This window comes from Lycium barbarum, chromosome 2 (assembly GCF_019175385.1).
Source record: "Lycium barbarum isolate Lr01 chromosome 2, ASM1917538v2, whole genome shotgun sequence".
Classification (NCBI taxonomy): Eukaryota; Viridiplantae; Streptophyta; class Magnoliopsida; order Solanales; family Solanaceae; genus Lycium; species Lycium barbarum.
The window spans coordinates 9,797,996-9,815,630 of NC_083338.1; the positions used below are offsets into that span (position 1 = coordinate 9,797,996).

At 35.7% G+C, this 17,635-nt stretch overlaps 3 protein-coding genes across 3 annotated transcripts; all 3 read right to left on the reverse strand.

Annotated features, from left to right (window-relative positions):
- Nucleotides 1-1,926: 1,926 nt before the first annotated feature.
- Nucleotides 1,927-8,728, reverse strand: LOC132626114 (UDP-galactose/UDP-glucose transporter 3). Its single transcript, XM_060340864.1, has 7 exons — nt 8,515-8,728; nt 6,609-6,706; nt 6,362-6,492; nt 6,127-6,157; nt 4,853-4,956; nt 4,542-4,663; nt 1,927-2,639 (listed from the first exon to the last, which is right to left on the reverse strand). Exons 1-7 carry the CDS (start codon nt 8,616-8,618, stop codon nt 2,231-2,233), a joined length of 999 nt encoding a protein of 332 aa, XP_060196847.1. The 5' UTR covers nt 8,619-8,728; the 3' UTR covers nt 1,927-2,230.
- A 7,086-nt stretch (nt 8,729-15,814) lies between these two features.
- Nucleotides 15,815-16,516, reverse strand: LOC132628326 (uncharacterized). The gene has a single exon (XM_060344116.1). The coding sequence runs from the start codon at nt 16,514-16,516 to the stop codon at nt 15,815-15,817; it is 702 nt and encodes a 233-aa protein (XP_060200099.1).
- Nucleotides 16,513-17,424, reverse strand: LOC132628327 (uncharacterized). The gene has a single exon (XM_060344117.1). The coding sequence runs from the start codon at nt 17,422-17,424 to the stop codon at nt 16,513-16,515; it is 912 nt and encodes a 303-aa protein (XP_060200100.1).
- Nucleotides 17,425-17,635: the final 211 nt, after the last annotated feature.

Below are 17,635 nucleotides of genomic sequence, written 5' to 3' on the forward strand. Positions count from 1 at the left end.
ATAATTAAAACTTGAATCATCTTCCCTCAATTTTAAAACTTAAAGGTCACTTATATTTAAATGACCCAAGTAAGTGAGGAACACACAAGCGTGGGATACGGTGTAAAATACTTGTTTTGATCAAGTTAAGATGTCTGAAAGAAACTTCGAGGGCATGTCACTGCGTCAATATAAAAAGATGTTATTTTTTTTTGGACTAAATAAATCAAAGGACAGAATGCCATACAAATTGAAACGAAGGAAGTATAACCATGTGATTCAATGTGACTTCAGTTATTATTATATATTAACTTGAAATAGTTACAAATTGGGTTTGTATAACACACATCATTAAAAGTGAACAACTGATAGTTGATGTGTATTTTGCAAACTAGTTGGTGATAGTTTAAGTAAGAAAAGTGAACAACTAATAGTTGATGTGTGTTTTGCAAACTAATTGATGATAGTTTAGGTAAGAAACTCTCACACCTGATCGTTCAGGTAGGAACCTAAAAAAAAAATGATAATTGAGGTGTGTTTTTTACCCTTAACCCTTTCGTTTATATATTTTAGTCATACCCTATAAGTATGATTTTAATAAATAAGGTAGTAGAAATAGAGGTGCTTTTGCAGGAAGTTGGGTTATGACCATTTGAGAGGTCTTTTAATATTATGCTATGTTCGGAGCATGTCTTAGACCTACGGTTTCCAGACCCAATCTGAAGAATGGTCCAGCGCCTAATACATATGGGTCATGTCTTTCCCTTGGCTGCCATGCCGTGCCCTCTCCAAGTCCCTTTGACTAAGTTTAAAGGGATAGGGATCACATTCAATAACTATCACTAGGGGTGTCAAATATGGTTCAAAAGATGATGGCACGCCCACTTCGCCCAAAATTTTATGGGTTGCGCTCAAGATAATTTTATATTGGGTTGATTTTAACCCAACCCAATATAATCCATTTTAAAGTGGCTTCCGCCTTAGCCCAATATTAGCTCAATTCTAGCCCGTTTTTATGATTTACTTAAATTTGGGTTTATTGCTTGAGATTTTTTTTTTTTAAAAAAGTTTTATGTATATACTTTTCTTGTATCATGTATCTTATAGGTTTTTGGTGTGTTTGATATGAAGGGAAATATTTTTCACGAAAAATGTTTTTCTCGAAAATATTTTTCACTAAAATTGTTTTCCTCAAAAATATTTTCCACGAAAAATAGGCGAAAGTTTTTTTCAGGAAAAATATTTTTCGCAAAAAATGTATTTCTAGAAAATATTTTCCACAAAAAATGTTTTTTTAGAAAATAGACTCTTCAAAAAAACTGGGTCAAGTTGGGCGGGTCATGACCCAACTCATGTTTAGCCCATTTCAGCCTAACCCATTTCAATCCAAGTAACTTTTGAGCCAATGTTAGCTGAATCAATTTATTAGCTTAAGCCCATTTTGATTGGGTCAATTTCAACCCAACCCGCCTGTTTGACATCCCAAACTACCACAATAGTCTGCGAAGATTTGGGAGAATATTGACCATATAACCGTTGAAACAGTTTAGCGGACTAAATGAAGATCTACAAGTCACCCATGGACTAACCACTCGGGCCACTACAAATACTAGACGAAGGATAAGCTTAAGGGGAATTTGATCACACTCAACATCACTCGCAGACAGTCAATACTTGGTATTACTTTCTCACTTTCTTACTTGTATACACAAAAAATCATTGTATTATTCCTTTCGATAGCTCCCATGGAGAATATAGTTTGCATACTCCTACATACTTGTAAGCCGTGTATGACCTAGGCCAGCTCTCTCTGGAGAATGTACACCACTGCGAATGCTTCTGACACAAGTATTGCTTAATATCCAAAACAAGAGTAGTTTCAATTCTTCGACACAAGTATTGCTTAATAGGCAAAACAAGCGAAACTTTGAAACTCTACAATTGGAATACATTTGAAAGCACTTAAGAACTCAATCAGCAACAAAAAAAATTAGATTATACATGTTGCAGCATGCAGCTTCTGAGCAAATATGTAACCCTGCGACTATAACTGTAAGAAACACTAACATGGAAGTGTAATAATTCTCTAAAAATTCTCGACACCTCGCTTTATATATATGTAATTCTTTTGAATTACATTGGCCTATAATGGAAGTGCGGCAACTTCCGGTACACTGGAACTGTAAAAGGTGAGGAAAAAAAAAAAGGTTAAACTACTGAACCCTCTAATTACTTCCAAAATTTTAATATGTTAAGTTGACTTCTTCTTCTTCGGCACCCTCTGCAACTTCCTCCACTTCAAGTAAATCTGGTATGACAATCCAGAGAAGACCATGAAGACGCTCGTCCATTGCTTTGTCGACAATGGATTGCCACTTAACACAGATGACACGACTATGCTAACAAACTTGCGCGTCGTCGTGATGGTTGTGTTAGTCAGAGAACCAAATCGGCTAATCGTTAGAAAAATGAAGTTCTGGCCAACAGAACCGCATAGACAGTACATAAGTATGTCCCACGCTGCCTCTGGATGCTGCTTACAGAATTGAACTGCCTCAAAACCAGTGGCAGTTGGCCAGCCAAACATGAAGACCATATTGTAAATGGTACCCCATAAATTCATTCCTAACATAATATCCCAAGCAGATGTCTTAGGGTACCTGGCAATATAGAAGAATTTTGTCAGTAACTACAACTAAATGAATTAAAGTTTCATCTAACCAATGACATTTAGCACATCCCTTAGCAAATTCGAGGAGAAAAATGTATGCTACAAAAGAATGAACCGTCAGGCACATGGCCACATGCATTAAACAAAGAGTTCTTTCAACTAGCAGAATATTTTGGTAAATCCCTAATCAGATAGCAATACTCATGCAATTTCTTCTATTCTTGATCAAATTTCATCAAACAATCCAACACTTTCTGAAGTGAAATTCCGCATGAACACCAAATATATTTATTTCAACTTGCATGAATGAAGTGGTTAAGTGGTATTAGTTTTTATTGCTAAGCCAGACAAAAGTGTTCTTTAAACATTTGATTACTTTCACTACCTTCCCAATAAAGGATAGCAGACCCGAAATAACTGGAGGATGATACTTCAACCTCCCAAAACTTTATAGGAGTTCTCATAATTCATAACGTAGAAGTGTCTCTTTTTACATCGATCTATCTAATGAACAGTCAATGCCCAATCAGAACTTTATTTTACAGTGTAAGTCTAAAAATCTCCAATAAATTCGAATTACTCTTCTTTGTAGGTTCAAATAAAAAAGATAGTATAAATTAAAGGTGCACAAAATAAAATATCTAAGTATACAACAACAACAACAACAACAACAAGAACATACCCAGTATAATCCCACTAGGTGGGGTCTGGGGAGGATAGAGCGTATGCAGGCCTTACCCCTACCTTTTGATGGGTACAGAGGCTGTTTCAAATAGACCCCCGGCTCAAGGAGAGATGTTTGTGCTAATGGAATGCAGCAACTAAAATGTCAGTCTCATGAAATTTTCCCTCTTTGCCTTCCGTTATACATCAGAAAATGACTTCTCAACTTCATGACCTTCCCTCATTGGTCGTCCATGGTTTCCATTATCAAGAAGCGTATCCACGAATTGTTGTACTAATTTCTCCCTACACATTATTAATTCTCCTAGCATACATCTACATGTTAATAAAAAATCAGTAAGGGTCATCCTGTATACCACTCCCTTCCAAGCCTCATCTCTCCCAAAACAAACCCTTTTAATGCTACAGCCTTCCTAAAACCTAAAAGACCAGTAGGCTGGTGATGAGGACCATGAAAACACTAAAAGTCTCGTAGCAGATGGAGAGAGTAAAAGCACTTAAGCACCATGACATACTTCCGACAAGCAATTTTCCATGTCTTACATAGCTAGGTCGTTTGTCATTTCTCTTTTCAGCATTTCCTTGTAATTATAAACATGATTTAAAGACTATCACCAAATATAGAATACTTATAAGGAAAAACCTTTATGACCTAAGCACGGGAGAAGAGAAACTAATGAGAATAATATTCACTGTCAGACACTAAAATTGTTATTAAATACCACACCACCATTAAATATTTGGTAAAAACTGCTAGCAAGTCCCAACTTGGCCTGCTTTGCTCTCACCTCTCTTGGTCCCATATGTATTTCATTCCCAAAAACCCCAGCTTGAGATGTGTATAAATTGCATAGTTGAAAAAATTCTGTAAGTTACTTTGGAGTAGAGAGGACAAAAGCTCATTTCTTAATTTGCATGCTTCTCAATGATAGCAGTCAACTCGAGGCAAAAGGCAGATACAAATAAATTGTGGTTGATTGACCTAGAATACATGCACATACTATTCAGCTAAAACATTTAAAGAACTTGGTAAGATATTCATGAAGTCAGAAACATGGATTTGCACTGTTCAAAGTGTGATTAAGGTGCATATCACCAACCACTATAATAAAGATATCAATACGACCACAGATCCTCTGAAAAAAACTCGAAGGATATCATCCACCAAAAGATAAGACATTAATAAGACCACAGATAACAAAACTACCTTGCTTTAATCGAATCCTGAGTAGCATTTGTGAAACCATCAAAGGTGAGGTTCAGGAAGCACAGCCCATATCCAACTGGAGCATTGGGGTGCGCCAGCTTACTTATAGTTTTGGAGCTAGTCTGAAGACAAACCAAATATAAAAGGAAAGGTAAGAGCTGGTGCACAAAAACATGTTCTGTTTGCTCATGTAATCAAAAGAAGCAAATCCGAAAACTACTGGGATGGACAGGAGAGAATGGGCGCCCTTCTCTTTTTTTTTTTTTTTAAATTATTATTAAGAAGACAGATGTCGCAAGATAAAATGTCACCTTTAGAAGTGCAAACATTGATACTCCACCAGCAACAAGCAGTGTGCACACATACTCTGGAACTGTATATCTTATGCCATAAACTATTGCGCCCATGAGCATTACTGCAAAAAAACATTGTAACTGTATATGTCAGTTAAAACACAGCTTTATGAATATAAGAATATAACTATATATCAACTTCAGCATTTCCACCGCAAAAACATCTATCAGTAAAGGAAGCAAGAAATTTGGTTTCCAGCAGCATAACAAACTAGATAACATTTCCGGTTCTTTTACTCATTTATATAAGCATGGCTGTATCCTATTGATAAGCCTCCATATCATCCACTAAATAGTCCTATACATGGTGTCCTCAGGGACGCATCAATAGAAAAAATAGTGAGATCTTCCCCTGAAGTTTTCCATCAATCTCCTCTTTCCTATAGCTTTCCACTAATCTCCTTATCAGTCCAACAACTCTTTTTTATCAGAGATATGAAAAGAGAGAGAGACACAGACAGACATCCGTTACAGTAAATATTCTCCAATCAACAAAAATGAAAATTTCCATGTAGTCCTTCAACTGTACACTGCTTGCTTCTAGGAATTTCTTGACCTTCAATGGTCAAGACTTTCAGATACTATTATCAGGTAGACTATGAGGCAATTCAGTACATTTTCTTCTGGTCCACAAAATCTAAAGTGTTTTTCTCCACCACTCCAGTTACAAGCAATAACTTCTCTGAATATCTACAAATTATATCCTCTTAGCAAACTTGGAAAAACTTGAAGTTGAATCCTGTCAAAGACCAACAATGACTGGAAACCCTCCATGTCTACTGGTTATTCTTCATCTTCTTCTTTTCCGAGTACTGGCTATTCTTTCCATGGTCATGGTCTTAGCATACATATGAGAAGGGTATTTTCATGTCGACACGAATAGTTGCTAGTGCACATATATTCCTTTATTTTTCTCTTATTCTCGACAAACAAAAAAAGAATACATGTGCTCATCGACATGATAATCTCATGTTCTCTTTGAAAGCCAAATCAAGCATCTCTCGAACCGTCACATGTCTATCCTTTTGATATCAATACAACAAATATTATAGTACCTTATCGCTTTCCATTGATCTCTTTTTCCCTATAGCTTTCCATATTTCCTTATTAGCCAACAAACTTTTTTTTTTATTGATAATTTGACAACAAAACTAAAACCAAAACAAGAAAGGAAAAAGAAAGGAAAGACATCTGTTACAACTTCAAAAAGAATCTTGTTAATGGTACAATACCAGGAATCATTTTTGATGATTTTGCCAGGACCTGCAAAGGCAATTAAGTTTATTAGTATTTCAAGTAAAGACGCCATCATTTAGAATCAAAGATGTTGTCAACTCCCATGACTAGGATAACGGTCACAGCCAGTAAAGCATTTCTTCTAGTCCTAAATATAATTCCAGCAAATTTTCTAACTACGGCTTACATTTCACAAGAAGAAAAAAGAAAATCCACGGAAATCAGACATGCCTGTGCAGGATAACTAATATACTTTAGAGCTTCAATCCCCATTGCAGGTCCAATAGTATTTGTAATGCCAGCACTCCAGTAACTCCACCAGGGAGCACCACCGCTGTTTCCGTTTGACCAAATTTTTATCACTGCATAAAATGCATACTGAATTTTTTAACTAATCATCTAGCCAGTGCTAATGCAAGCATATATACAATGATCAAGAAACATGTGAACATCCAATACTAGAATGCTGTAAACTTACTCATAAATGACCATATCAGACATACTACATTTTGTGCCAGGTTTAGGAAAGCTAAGTGTTCAAACCTCTCCTTGTTCGGACCAAACCGCTTTGTTGACCTAAAACCAAACCAAAACACAAACAACTTAACTTAAACGTTTATAAACAGTACACAACTCAATCAATCAATCAACAAGACCTCAATACCAAAGCAGCTAGGAGGGGCTATATGAATCCTCTATATATATTATGCTCTATTCTGGTCCATTTGTAAATATATTCATTTCAAACTAAGGGAGAACAATGAAAAATTGTCTCAAGCTCATGAGTTCCGAATACATTCTGACAAAAGCTACACAAAAACTCAAACAACTGACCTTTATGGCATAGTAAAAGCAATGTCTTTGGAGGAATCAATGAGAGGACATCAATTCAAATCCTAGATTTTCGAATTGAGAGAGATATTGAGAGAGATCAAGAATTCTCACCATTTCTTAGATTCATGGACCCAATTCAATTCAATGGGATCCTTCATTCACATTTTTTTCCACCAAGAACGTTTTCTAAAACTCTTTGACCTGAAAGGAACTTAAGTATCTTTGAGAAGAAAACCAGAGATTGGGCAAGCATTGCAAGAGAAATTGCATTTGTACGCAGTGTCACAGCTTCTGCTAGAATTAGAAATGTAGTACATAGTAGTATGTTCTAGTTATGTAGCTCCTGTGTTAGTAAGTTTCTGTGTTCTCCTCTCGGATAACTGGTTGAGATTGGTCTAGCTATGGTCTTGTAAAGATACTTTGGTGACTAATATGAAGGGGAGGCTTGGAGCAACGGTATTGTTGCCGTGTGACTTATAGGTCACCGGTTCGAATAGTGGAAGCAGCCACTAATGCTTGCATTAGGGTAAGTTGTCTACATCATACTCTTTGGGGTTCGGCCCTTCCCCTGACCCTGCTTCCGCAGGATGCATTGTGCACCGGGCTACCCTTACTTTGGTGACTAATAAAAAAAAAAAAAATTTAGTTACCAAAAGAAGAGCAATGTCTTGTCATTATTCAACACAGTAAGCTTCTGCCGTAATTTCCTTCTTCATTGATCATCAAGATTACTACTCCCTCCGTCCCAAAGTATGTGACACTATTTCCTTTTTAGTCCGTTTAAAAAAAAACAACATCTTTCTATATTTAGTAACGACTTGATTTTTATATTTCATTTTACCCTTAATGAAATAATTCATAGCCTACAAAAACTTCTAAGGCTTGTTTTAGACCACAAGCTTCAAAAGTGTTTCTTTTCTCCTCAATTCCGTACTCAGTCAAACACATTCACATAAATTGGGACGGATGGAGTAACATTTAACATATCACATTCCATATCTAACTTTTTATTATTGAATCGTAAGACCACCTCATCAAAAAGTTTAAATCGTAGAAAGTACACACTGGTAAAATTACTTTTTTTCCCAAACCAAACTGGTAACATTTCTTTTTTTCTTAACTAATGGCCATAAAACTTGAAACAATACTTGTTCTATACCATACTCCCTCCGTACCAATTTATGTGTCTCGCTTTTCCTTTTGATCTGTCCCAAAAAGAGTGTCTCCTTCTAAATTATTAGTAAGTTTTCCAATTCCAAAATTTTATATGACAAGTTTAAGACCACAAAATTTAAAAGACTACACGCATCTAGATTCAAAAGTCTCCATTTGCTTCTCAAACCTCGTCCCTGATCAAACTAAGACACTTTTTTTTAATCAGGAATTTAATATTGTATGAAATGCAGTCAAACTAAGACACTTAAATTGATACGGAGAAAGTACTAAATTGTGTGATCAATTTGTCTAACAACCTTAAACACACATTTACTTAGTAATAGCAATGAACATAACAAAAAGTAATAGAAGCTTCTAGAAAGCGATAAGCTTACAAAGTCTCTTGTAGAACGCCTTGATAAATATAAGCTGACCAAATGCCGCCCACACAAAACGCGAGCACCATAACACGGTGGAGCCCACCGCCGTGAGACTCCATCTGGCTTAATGTCTGCCTGCCACGTGTCAATTCTCCGGTGAATCTCCGATGATCACACACCTGCGGTTGTACTGAAATGAGATTGTTTTTTTTATTTTGGGAAATTTTAATTTACAGAATGTGTACGATCTGAAGTAATTATGTTATCCAGGTGGCGAGTATCTATTGGATCAGATAAGTGTTAGGTGACATGTCATTGGCAGAATAAATGCAACAGTTTTTTTATTTTAAAAAATGCTCCGTCCGTCCACTTTTAAAATTTTTTTGAATATCAATGTTCTTTGTTAAAAAATAACCGAACCAAACAAAGAACATTGATATTCAAAAAAATTTAAAGTAACAATCCACCTTACACTCAAAACCATAGAAATACTTTTCAAACTCCCTCACCCCGCTATACCCAAAAATTTACATTTCAATAGTGTAGACATTGAAACAGCTAAGTACTATATACAAGCAAATTGTCACGACCTGACTAGAGGGCCATGACGAGTACCCGGAGCTGACCACCCAGCACCGTTCGTCATACCATTAACCTGCCCAGTTGGTACACATATAGTCACCATGGTGATGCTTATCATTACCTGATCATAAACTATTCTTTAAAACACGTACATTTACATATATGTGCATAAGCCCTCACGGCAACAAAAGAATAATATACGAAATATACATTGAGGGTCGCATGACATCTACTACCCTACACACGAGTATCTACGAGCCTCTAACTGAAATACTGAAGTCATGAAGACGGGACATGACCCCGCCATATCCCAGTATGTACACAAGAGAATATATCAGATACTGCACCTCTGTAATATGGAAGTGCTCTTGTGCAAGCTGATCTGGCTCCTATGAAGCTGGGTCATCCCCCTGTCTACCTGTGGGCCTGGGCACAGCGTCCAAAAAAAAGGGACGTCAGTACGAGCAATGTACAGAGTATGTAAGACATGCATCATAACATAATAAAGAAACAAGAGAATAAAAGATAAAGAGACAACCTGGGACAACTTGCCTCTTAAGGCGGAGTCATGCATGCAAGCTTATAAAATAAATAGCATCATATCATATATTATATATTGTTGGGGAACATGCAGCCCGATCCATATATCATCACAAATCAATATATTGCCGCGGAACGAACAGCCCGATCCATTTTCTCATATATCCCGCGTCCGGGACGATATCATAATATACCAGCTGATCAGGTGGCTATGCGTCTATAGCGCCTCACCTTTCCCCATGTCCCTATGTACATATACGTATCATATACATATATAATATAAGTAGCATGCATGAGAGCCCAAATAAAAGCTACGACTTTATCGGAGTGACGTAACGTCGTGAACCTCCGATCACTTTATGGTTTCATCGTCATCGCTATGTCTCACCTTGAAGGAACTATACCATGAGGTGATACCACAATGAAGAATAGCATCAATGGAATCATAAACGTAGAAATATCGACTTCATGAACACATCATTATCGTCGTCACTGTCATGGAACATGTCTCATAAGAAACTCTCGAAGATCTTTAACTTCCATTCTTAGGGATATAAGAAGGTCATGGGGTAAAAAAATAATAATTATAAAACACGAGTCATGCCTTTAAAAGAAGGGGACAAGCCTTACATACCTTTATATCTCCCTAACGATAGTGACTTCGTGCACTCCTTCCGAATTCACAATTCTACATACAAAAGGGTTCGTACGAAGATTAGATTGTTGGAAGTATACTTAAGCTTAAACTAAAGCGACTAAGGCTAACGAAAATTGGGCAGCATTTCCTTTGTTTCAACAACTTTTCCTCATATAATAAAACAGCTCCCAAACATCACGACGACACCCATAATATCATAATACGTAAACTCCTTCGAATTAGACATTATTCAACTTCCAAATTCACTTTCAAGATCCTCTATAACTATAACTATAATACATCATCATGTTTATCATCCATATAATATTTCCACAATATCATTAGCGCCATTCATAACAAGATTATACTCATATTACACCATGAATCATGATTCAAGCTATCTTTCAACTCAACATACCATTATTTGGATACTTAAGCTCATATTTCATACTTGTTTCTAATTCAAGTTCTTCAACTACTCAACACCCTCACTAGCATGGAATAATCATAAAGCTCACCTTTGATTATGTAGAGATGGTCTCTTGAATGAAAATACTCCTCTTGAGAAAAAAACTCAACTCCAACACCAAGAGATTCTTAATTTCTATCAACCCTAGGAAGCATCCACACCTTTGATTTTACCAACTTTGGATGTTTGATCTTTGATTTCCCTTCTTGGATATGTGTTAGTATGATATGAAGAGGTTTCTAGAGGTTTTAGGAAGATTGCAGAAGTGAATAATGAGAAAAAGAAGAAGAAACCGTGCATATATAAAAATTGAACTTGGACCCGACCCGAAATGTATGGTCTACTATATGGACCGTATAAATTATACGGTCCGTATAATGGACCGTATATTTCTTCCAGAAACTCACCCTTTACTGGAAGGGTCCTACGGTCAGGTATACGGGCCGTATAAAATATACGGTCCCTATATATGACCGTATAATCCACAATTTTTTTGAATTCGTTCTCGTCGCTTCGTTTGATCTCGAATCCTTATGGAACCTTCTTGGTATTTGTTTAACACTTCCTTGATGATCTAACAGACATTATAACTTATGTTATACCCTATTTTAACCGGAGTCAAAATAGTCTACAACATCCCGGTAATTCCGGGGTTAATTAAAGTATAGGAGTCGCCACCTAGCGCAGATCGTCTCCAGCCCACTTGAACAATTTGAAATAATCCCATTGATTCCTATGAAAATAGGAAACTTATTTATGGTGAATTAGAGCACCTAAAGTTAATTAAAGTAATTATCTAAAGTTGATTTTATTTTGAAGTCTACGAAACCAAAAAGATTCTAGGTACGGGTTCAACTAATCTAGAGGGAAGGTATTAGGCATCCTCTAAATTCCATTAATAATGGTTAACCGACCAGACTTACAATTAATTAGGCTAAGTGTAAATATAGTATTATAAAAAAGAAAATAGCTTTGTAAGTATTACTAAAGTTATAGATAGACATGTAAAAATGTTATTTAAAATAGGACTCGTAGAAAATATAATAGTTTGTATAAAAGAGCTTAATTGTAAATAAACTGAAGAAAACGCAAGACGGTGCAATGTTTTATAAATATTTGGAGAAAAGGAGTTACATTGACTAATAAATTAAAACAGTCGTTTGCAAGATTAATTTTTATAAACGTTTAAAGGTTTTATAGAAAGAATATTAGTTCAATATAAACTGTGTAAAGGTTTTTTTAACAAATACGCATTTCAAATGTTAGGAAGAAACTAAAGTGGAACAGTTCCATAAAAACTAGTTTGCTTTGTTTTTTTTTTTTTTCGAAATAAGCTAACGTTAATGTAAAATTTGTGATGTTTTGAAAATCTTTAAATGGCAAAACACGAGACCAGCCACATCAATAGGCATAACTAATATTGAACTGATTTTAAGAAAGTCCTGTTAATAAGTACAAATAATAATGAATTTGTATGAAAAGAACCCTGTTAATATTATAAGGCGTATGAATAAGAATAGACATCATGTATGTATGAGAATCCTAACGTGGCAAATTCCATGTTTAGAGTTTAAATAAAACTCAAGCCCTCAGAACGTTTAACAAAGTAGGGATAAAATGTTTGGCTTTCTTTTCAAAAGATGGGAGTATGGCAACTTCAAGTAAAAAAAACGGACCATTCTGTTTACCGATTCGAGATCGAAGCTCACTCGAAAGAGAATCATTCTTTGACTAAAGTACTGGCTGAACTAACGGGTAATATCTATGATTAAAACATCGTAATTACCGCTCCCTAAGGTTAAGCACTTGAAGCTGTGTCATAAGGGGAAGTTCCGGGTAAATTATTCTCACTACGAGGTTTAACACTATAGACAACAATCATCCAAACAGAACAAAAAAAAAACATGAATAAAGTGTGAGAATCAGAGGAATGAAAGCAAAATGTTCACTGTTCGCCTCGTCCCTCTTTAGTTTTCTATTTCGAGGGAGAGAGTGAGGGACGTCGGTGATAGAAGATGGTAGAGACAGGTTCTTGGTTTGGCAAAGATATGGAATCTTGTACTAAGACTTCCTGTGATGTTGGCGTCGTTGAGTCTCAAATGAAACTCTTCGGCTCCGGTGTTCATGCAAAACAAAGAAAGCGACAGTAAAAATGGAGGAAATCTGATTCTTATGGCAAATATAAAGGGGCATTACAAGTAAAAAGGGAACCAATCTATCATTTAATCATTAACTCATTTCACATAATGAAAGGAAAACAAGATTCCAACATGATAGTACTCATACTAAAAATTATCGTCCAAAGCAGTATATTCAATTAGATGAAACTGTTTTCATTTTTTGCAAACATGGAACGACCAGTAGCTAATTTGTTTTCTTATCAGTGCGGAACCAAACAAATCGAATATGCATTGGTTAAATAATATCCACAACAATCAAAGTACCACTGTGGGATTCCATTGAAGAAAAGAGTTAAGCACATTAATTTCGTCAAATTAATTCAAAACAAGAGTAGGATATAATCTCCTCATCTATATTCAACAAGTTTTGCTTAAAACTATTTATCAACAAACCTGAATTTCTTGCAAGAGGACATTCTTTTCTGAGTTAACTGAATTGAAATAGGCTAAAGACCTAAACAACATCCTAGACCAAGAATGATTGAACAAACAGATTCCTCCTTATTTCAAATAATAAGAAAGGGAAAAATACTAAAACCTCGACAGACCTTTCTGGGAAGACAACAAAGCATACAACAGGTTCAGGTAAGAAAAGAATTCAGTTTTTAGAAATCAGCGGCTTGAAAGAGTCTATTCAAATCATTTATCACCTCCAAAGCATTAACATACATGATTCTCTGAGTCTTCTATTCTTCTAATAAACACTTAATTAGGTTGAAACAAAATCTACCATTAAGGATATTTTAGGCAGCAAAGCTGCGACGTTATTTCCTAAATCAGTTCCTACACTAAACAGTGAAAAAACCAACTCCTATCTAATCCCACATAACAAGAACAGAACCATTTTTAAGACAAATACAATCTTGCAGCTTTGAAGTGATAAAGTTCCTTAAAAAAAAAAGACAAACGAAAACTCGACAGGGCATAGATTATATGAAACAGCTCAAGAATGTTTCATTCAACACATATTTTAACATAAAGACCATGATCATAGTTTCTAACCTATGTACAAAAGTACGGATATTCTGTCCATAATCTCTTACACTCGTTTTTAACGATTTGAGGAACGAAACCCCCGAACATGACTCTTAAAACATAGAAATCCCAGTCAAGCCCATGCTTCAAAAATAGTCATATGTCCAAAATAAAACACTAAAGGCATGATTTCTATTACACTCAAATACTATGACTTCGGAGATTCGAAACAGTAATCGACATCATAACTTGATCATAAACATATTTGCATACAAGGGGATTCCAACAGATTTTCGAGCAAAACACAGAATTTTAATTGAAGAAACCAACGAGTCAAAATAGGATCTGAGTTTACTTCTTGTTGGTGCAGTGAACGGAGCGTCGGCGTCGTCGAATCTACTCTCGATCAGAACTCGAAAACAGAACGGAATTTAAACAAAAATCCCAGATTTTGAATAGGTAAAGTAGAAATGTTGAGGGTAGTAAAGTATCCCTCCTTTTTCCTTTTTTTTTTTCGGCTGAGAGTGTAAGGCCATTTTATAGTGAAGCTTCAACTCTAGGGTTTCGAAATCTGGGCGGGGTTTTTGAACTTGAATTTCGAAAACCAGTCAAAAACGAGTCGTTGAATCTGAATAAAGCTGTTCGTTTTTTGATCTTTTGCAGTGAACTTCTGAAAGTCTTATGTTAAAGCAAAAGATTTCGTGAAAATGGAAAGGGCACGGTCTGAATTCGGTTAAAGGGGATTTAGGCTTTTTCTAGAAGTGGAGAGGGAGAGAGATGAAGAAGACGATAGGTTTCAATAAAATCTTGCCCGAAATGGCCGAGCATGGTCTGAAATGGCAAAAGGGATTAGGGTTTTGGCTAGAAATGGGGAGGAAGAGAGGAAGGTGACGAAGAGAGAGAGATGAGAGAGAGAGGAGCGTATGAGGGAGGTCAGAGGAGGCGTGAAGGAGAAAAAGGGACCGAACCCTAATGGTTTCACTCCTTTTTTGAGTGAACCGGGTCGGGTCGGTTGAGGTGGGACGGGTACCGAGTCTAACCAAGTGGGCTGGTCGGGTTAATGAATGGTGGGCTGGTCTGTTATGGGTGAGATTAAATGAACATGGGCTGCTCCTCTTGTGTTGGGCTGACCGAATTAGGCCTTAGCCCATATGTTTTCAAAGTTAACCACGGACTGAATTAATATTTTGGGCTTCTAAATTAGATCAAATATATTATGTAGTAACAACAATAATAATAACGATGATAATAAATTGCATAATTAGCGTTAATATATAAAATATGAGCAAAGTAATAATAGAGTAACAATATTACTTAAGTTATACATAATAAGTAAGTAGCGATGTACGACGTATTAATACTTAACAATATTAATATAGTAGTAGAAATTATAATAAAGTAAGGGTAAAAATAAGATTTTGATTCATTAATTGGAATAAAGGAGGGGCAAAATTGGGTGTCAACAACTCATCCTCAAGACCTTACTAAATGTTCGTTAGTTCGATAACCATGAAATTCTTCCCAAACATAGCTTATACTCCACTTCCTTTGACGAACCTAGTTTCACCAAGTCATATAACTCAAAAATCTTATCGTATATGCCTTAAGTTTGCCAATCACCCTCTTATAGTCGTGAGAGCTTCATGTTCGCCTTAAGCTGGCGTTAGTCTATTCACGACGCAACGGCATGAAATTTCCGAGGTGTAACACTAATAATTCTATACTTTAGTTTAAATAAAGTGGTTTGAGATATTCTCTACAACGCATAAATCTCATTAAGTTTTATTCAGTTGTTTCCTTACTTTTCAGGTGTACAAGTGTTATAGTGAAAGCACGAAAAAGTAAAATATTTGTTAAAGAGCCAGGCTAAATCAAATCATATGACCACTATCAACATGCAAAAGAGATACATATATTTAGTAAATATCACCATTACAATTGTCCCCGACGACTTGTTATGTTTTGAAAACGATCAATGATTGCATCATTTGGTACACTTTCAAATACTTCATCTTCTATATAACAAACTAAACAATCATTAAGAAATTCATCACCAATTCTGCTTCGTAAGTCATTTTTGATGTACTTCATTGAAGAAAAAGCTCTTTCTACCGTTGCTGTAACCACAGACAATATCAAGCTTAACTTCAGAAGCAAATAAACAAGTCTCCAAGTCTTGTGCAGATTTGTTTCAACTAATGTTTCTGAAAGATCTCGAATTCCTTTCAAGTTAGAGAAATCACTATCTTCTCTCACAAAGAGAATATAGTTGTCAAGCTCGTAATTGAGATCTTCAAGCTTGGAAGCACTAAACTCATCACGATAAAGTGTACCAAGTTTCATAATTTTGTCTTTATCATAATTTGCAAAAGAATTATCTGGACTCAAACTAGCCATACCTAGAAGCAAATCACTATTCACTGCATCAAAACGACTATTAAGCTCCGCAAGTTGCAAATCAATAACAGCATTAAAGACTTCTACATGCAAATGATGAGAATATGTGACACTTGAACTCTTGCGCTTTGACTTTCCAATATGATAGTTCTTATCCATTTCAGTAATTAGAATATCATGCTTCACACAAAATGAAGAGACATCTTCAATCAAAGATTCCCATTTAGACTCTCTCATCGATTGTAGTTGCCTTTGGCAAAATCAACGAGCTTCACAGCATTCACAATATCTTGATCTTTTCTTTGCAAAGTCATATTCAAATCATTTGTAATTGTCAACACTTTCAACATCATTTGCAACATATGCACAAACTCAAAAAATCTTATATCATTCACTAGACTTTTTGCCATGGATCTCTCTAGATAAGTTGTACCCTCACTTGCAATTACTTCAAGCACATGAACAATTGATGAGAATAATGCAATAAAATTACGCACTATTTTAAAGTGAGATCCCCAACGGGTGTCACTGGGCCTTTGAAGCCCAAGTTCTTGATTTAGTCCACTTCCTGTATGAACTTCACTAAGCACTAGTAATTCCTCTAGTTTTTTTGCTTGATCTTCTCGAAGAATCTCCCTGCGCTTAAAAGAACCTCCAACAATATTCAAGACGTTAGCAACAATATCAAAAAATTGATCTACATCATAGTGCTTCTTTGCAACAGCTACAAGAGTCAATTGCAACTGATGAGCAAAGCAATGTATGCAATAAGCTGAAGGAGTGTCTTCCAGAACTAGAGTTTTAAGACCATTGATTTTTCCTTGCATGTTACTAGCTCCATCATAACCTTGTCCCCGTATTTGAGATGGACTCAATGAATGCTCTAAAAGCAAAGAATAGATAGCATCTTTCAATGCTATTGCAGTTATATCTTTAACATGAACAACATTAAGGAATCGTTCAATAAGTGTGCCTTCTTTGTTTACATATCTAAGAACAAGAGCCATTTGTTCCTTATGAGAAACATCCTTAGATTCATCAACCAATATGCCAAAGTAATCTCCATTTAAATCTTCAACAAATTCTTTCATTGTTTCTTTTGCACAAGCATTCACGATCTCCTTTTGGATACTTGGAGCAATCATTATGTTATTTTGTGGAGCATTTTTCTAGTACAACTTTGTTCACTTCATCATGCCTATTTGCATACCATTTCAAAAGTTCTAGAAAATTTCCTCTTTTTGTAGAAGTTTCACCTTCATCGTGGCCCCGAAAAGGCATTCCTTGTTTCAAAAGAAATCTTGTCACATCAATCGAAGCATTCAACCGAACTCGATAATTATTTTTATCTTTCTC

What these genes read in the sequence shown, in the direction of transcription:
- LOC132626114 (XM_060340864.1), bottom strand. Translation starts at nt 8,618, where the DNA reads ATGGAGTCTCACGGCGGTGGGCTCCACCGTGTTATGGTGCTCGCGTTT. An exon ending in ATATTAGTTATCCTGCACAG is followed by an intron (nt 6,158 to 6,361) that starts GCATGTCTGATT and finishes TTGCCTTTGCAG; the next exon opens with GTCCTGGCAAAATCATCAAA. An exon ending in ATCATCAAAAATGATTCCTG is followed by an intron (nt 4,957 to 6,126) that starts GTATTGTACCAT and finishes GTTTTTTTGCAG; the next exon opens with TAATGCTCATGGGCGCAATA.
- LOC132628327 (XM_060344117.1), bottom strand. Translation starts at nt 17,424, where the DNA reads ATGATTGCTCCAAGTATCCAAAAGGAGATCGTGAATGCTTGTGCAAAA.
- LOC132628326 (XM_060344116.1), bottom strand. Translation starts at nt 16,516, where the DNA reads ATGAGAGAGTCTAAATGGGAATCTTTGATTGAAGATGTCTCTTCATTT.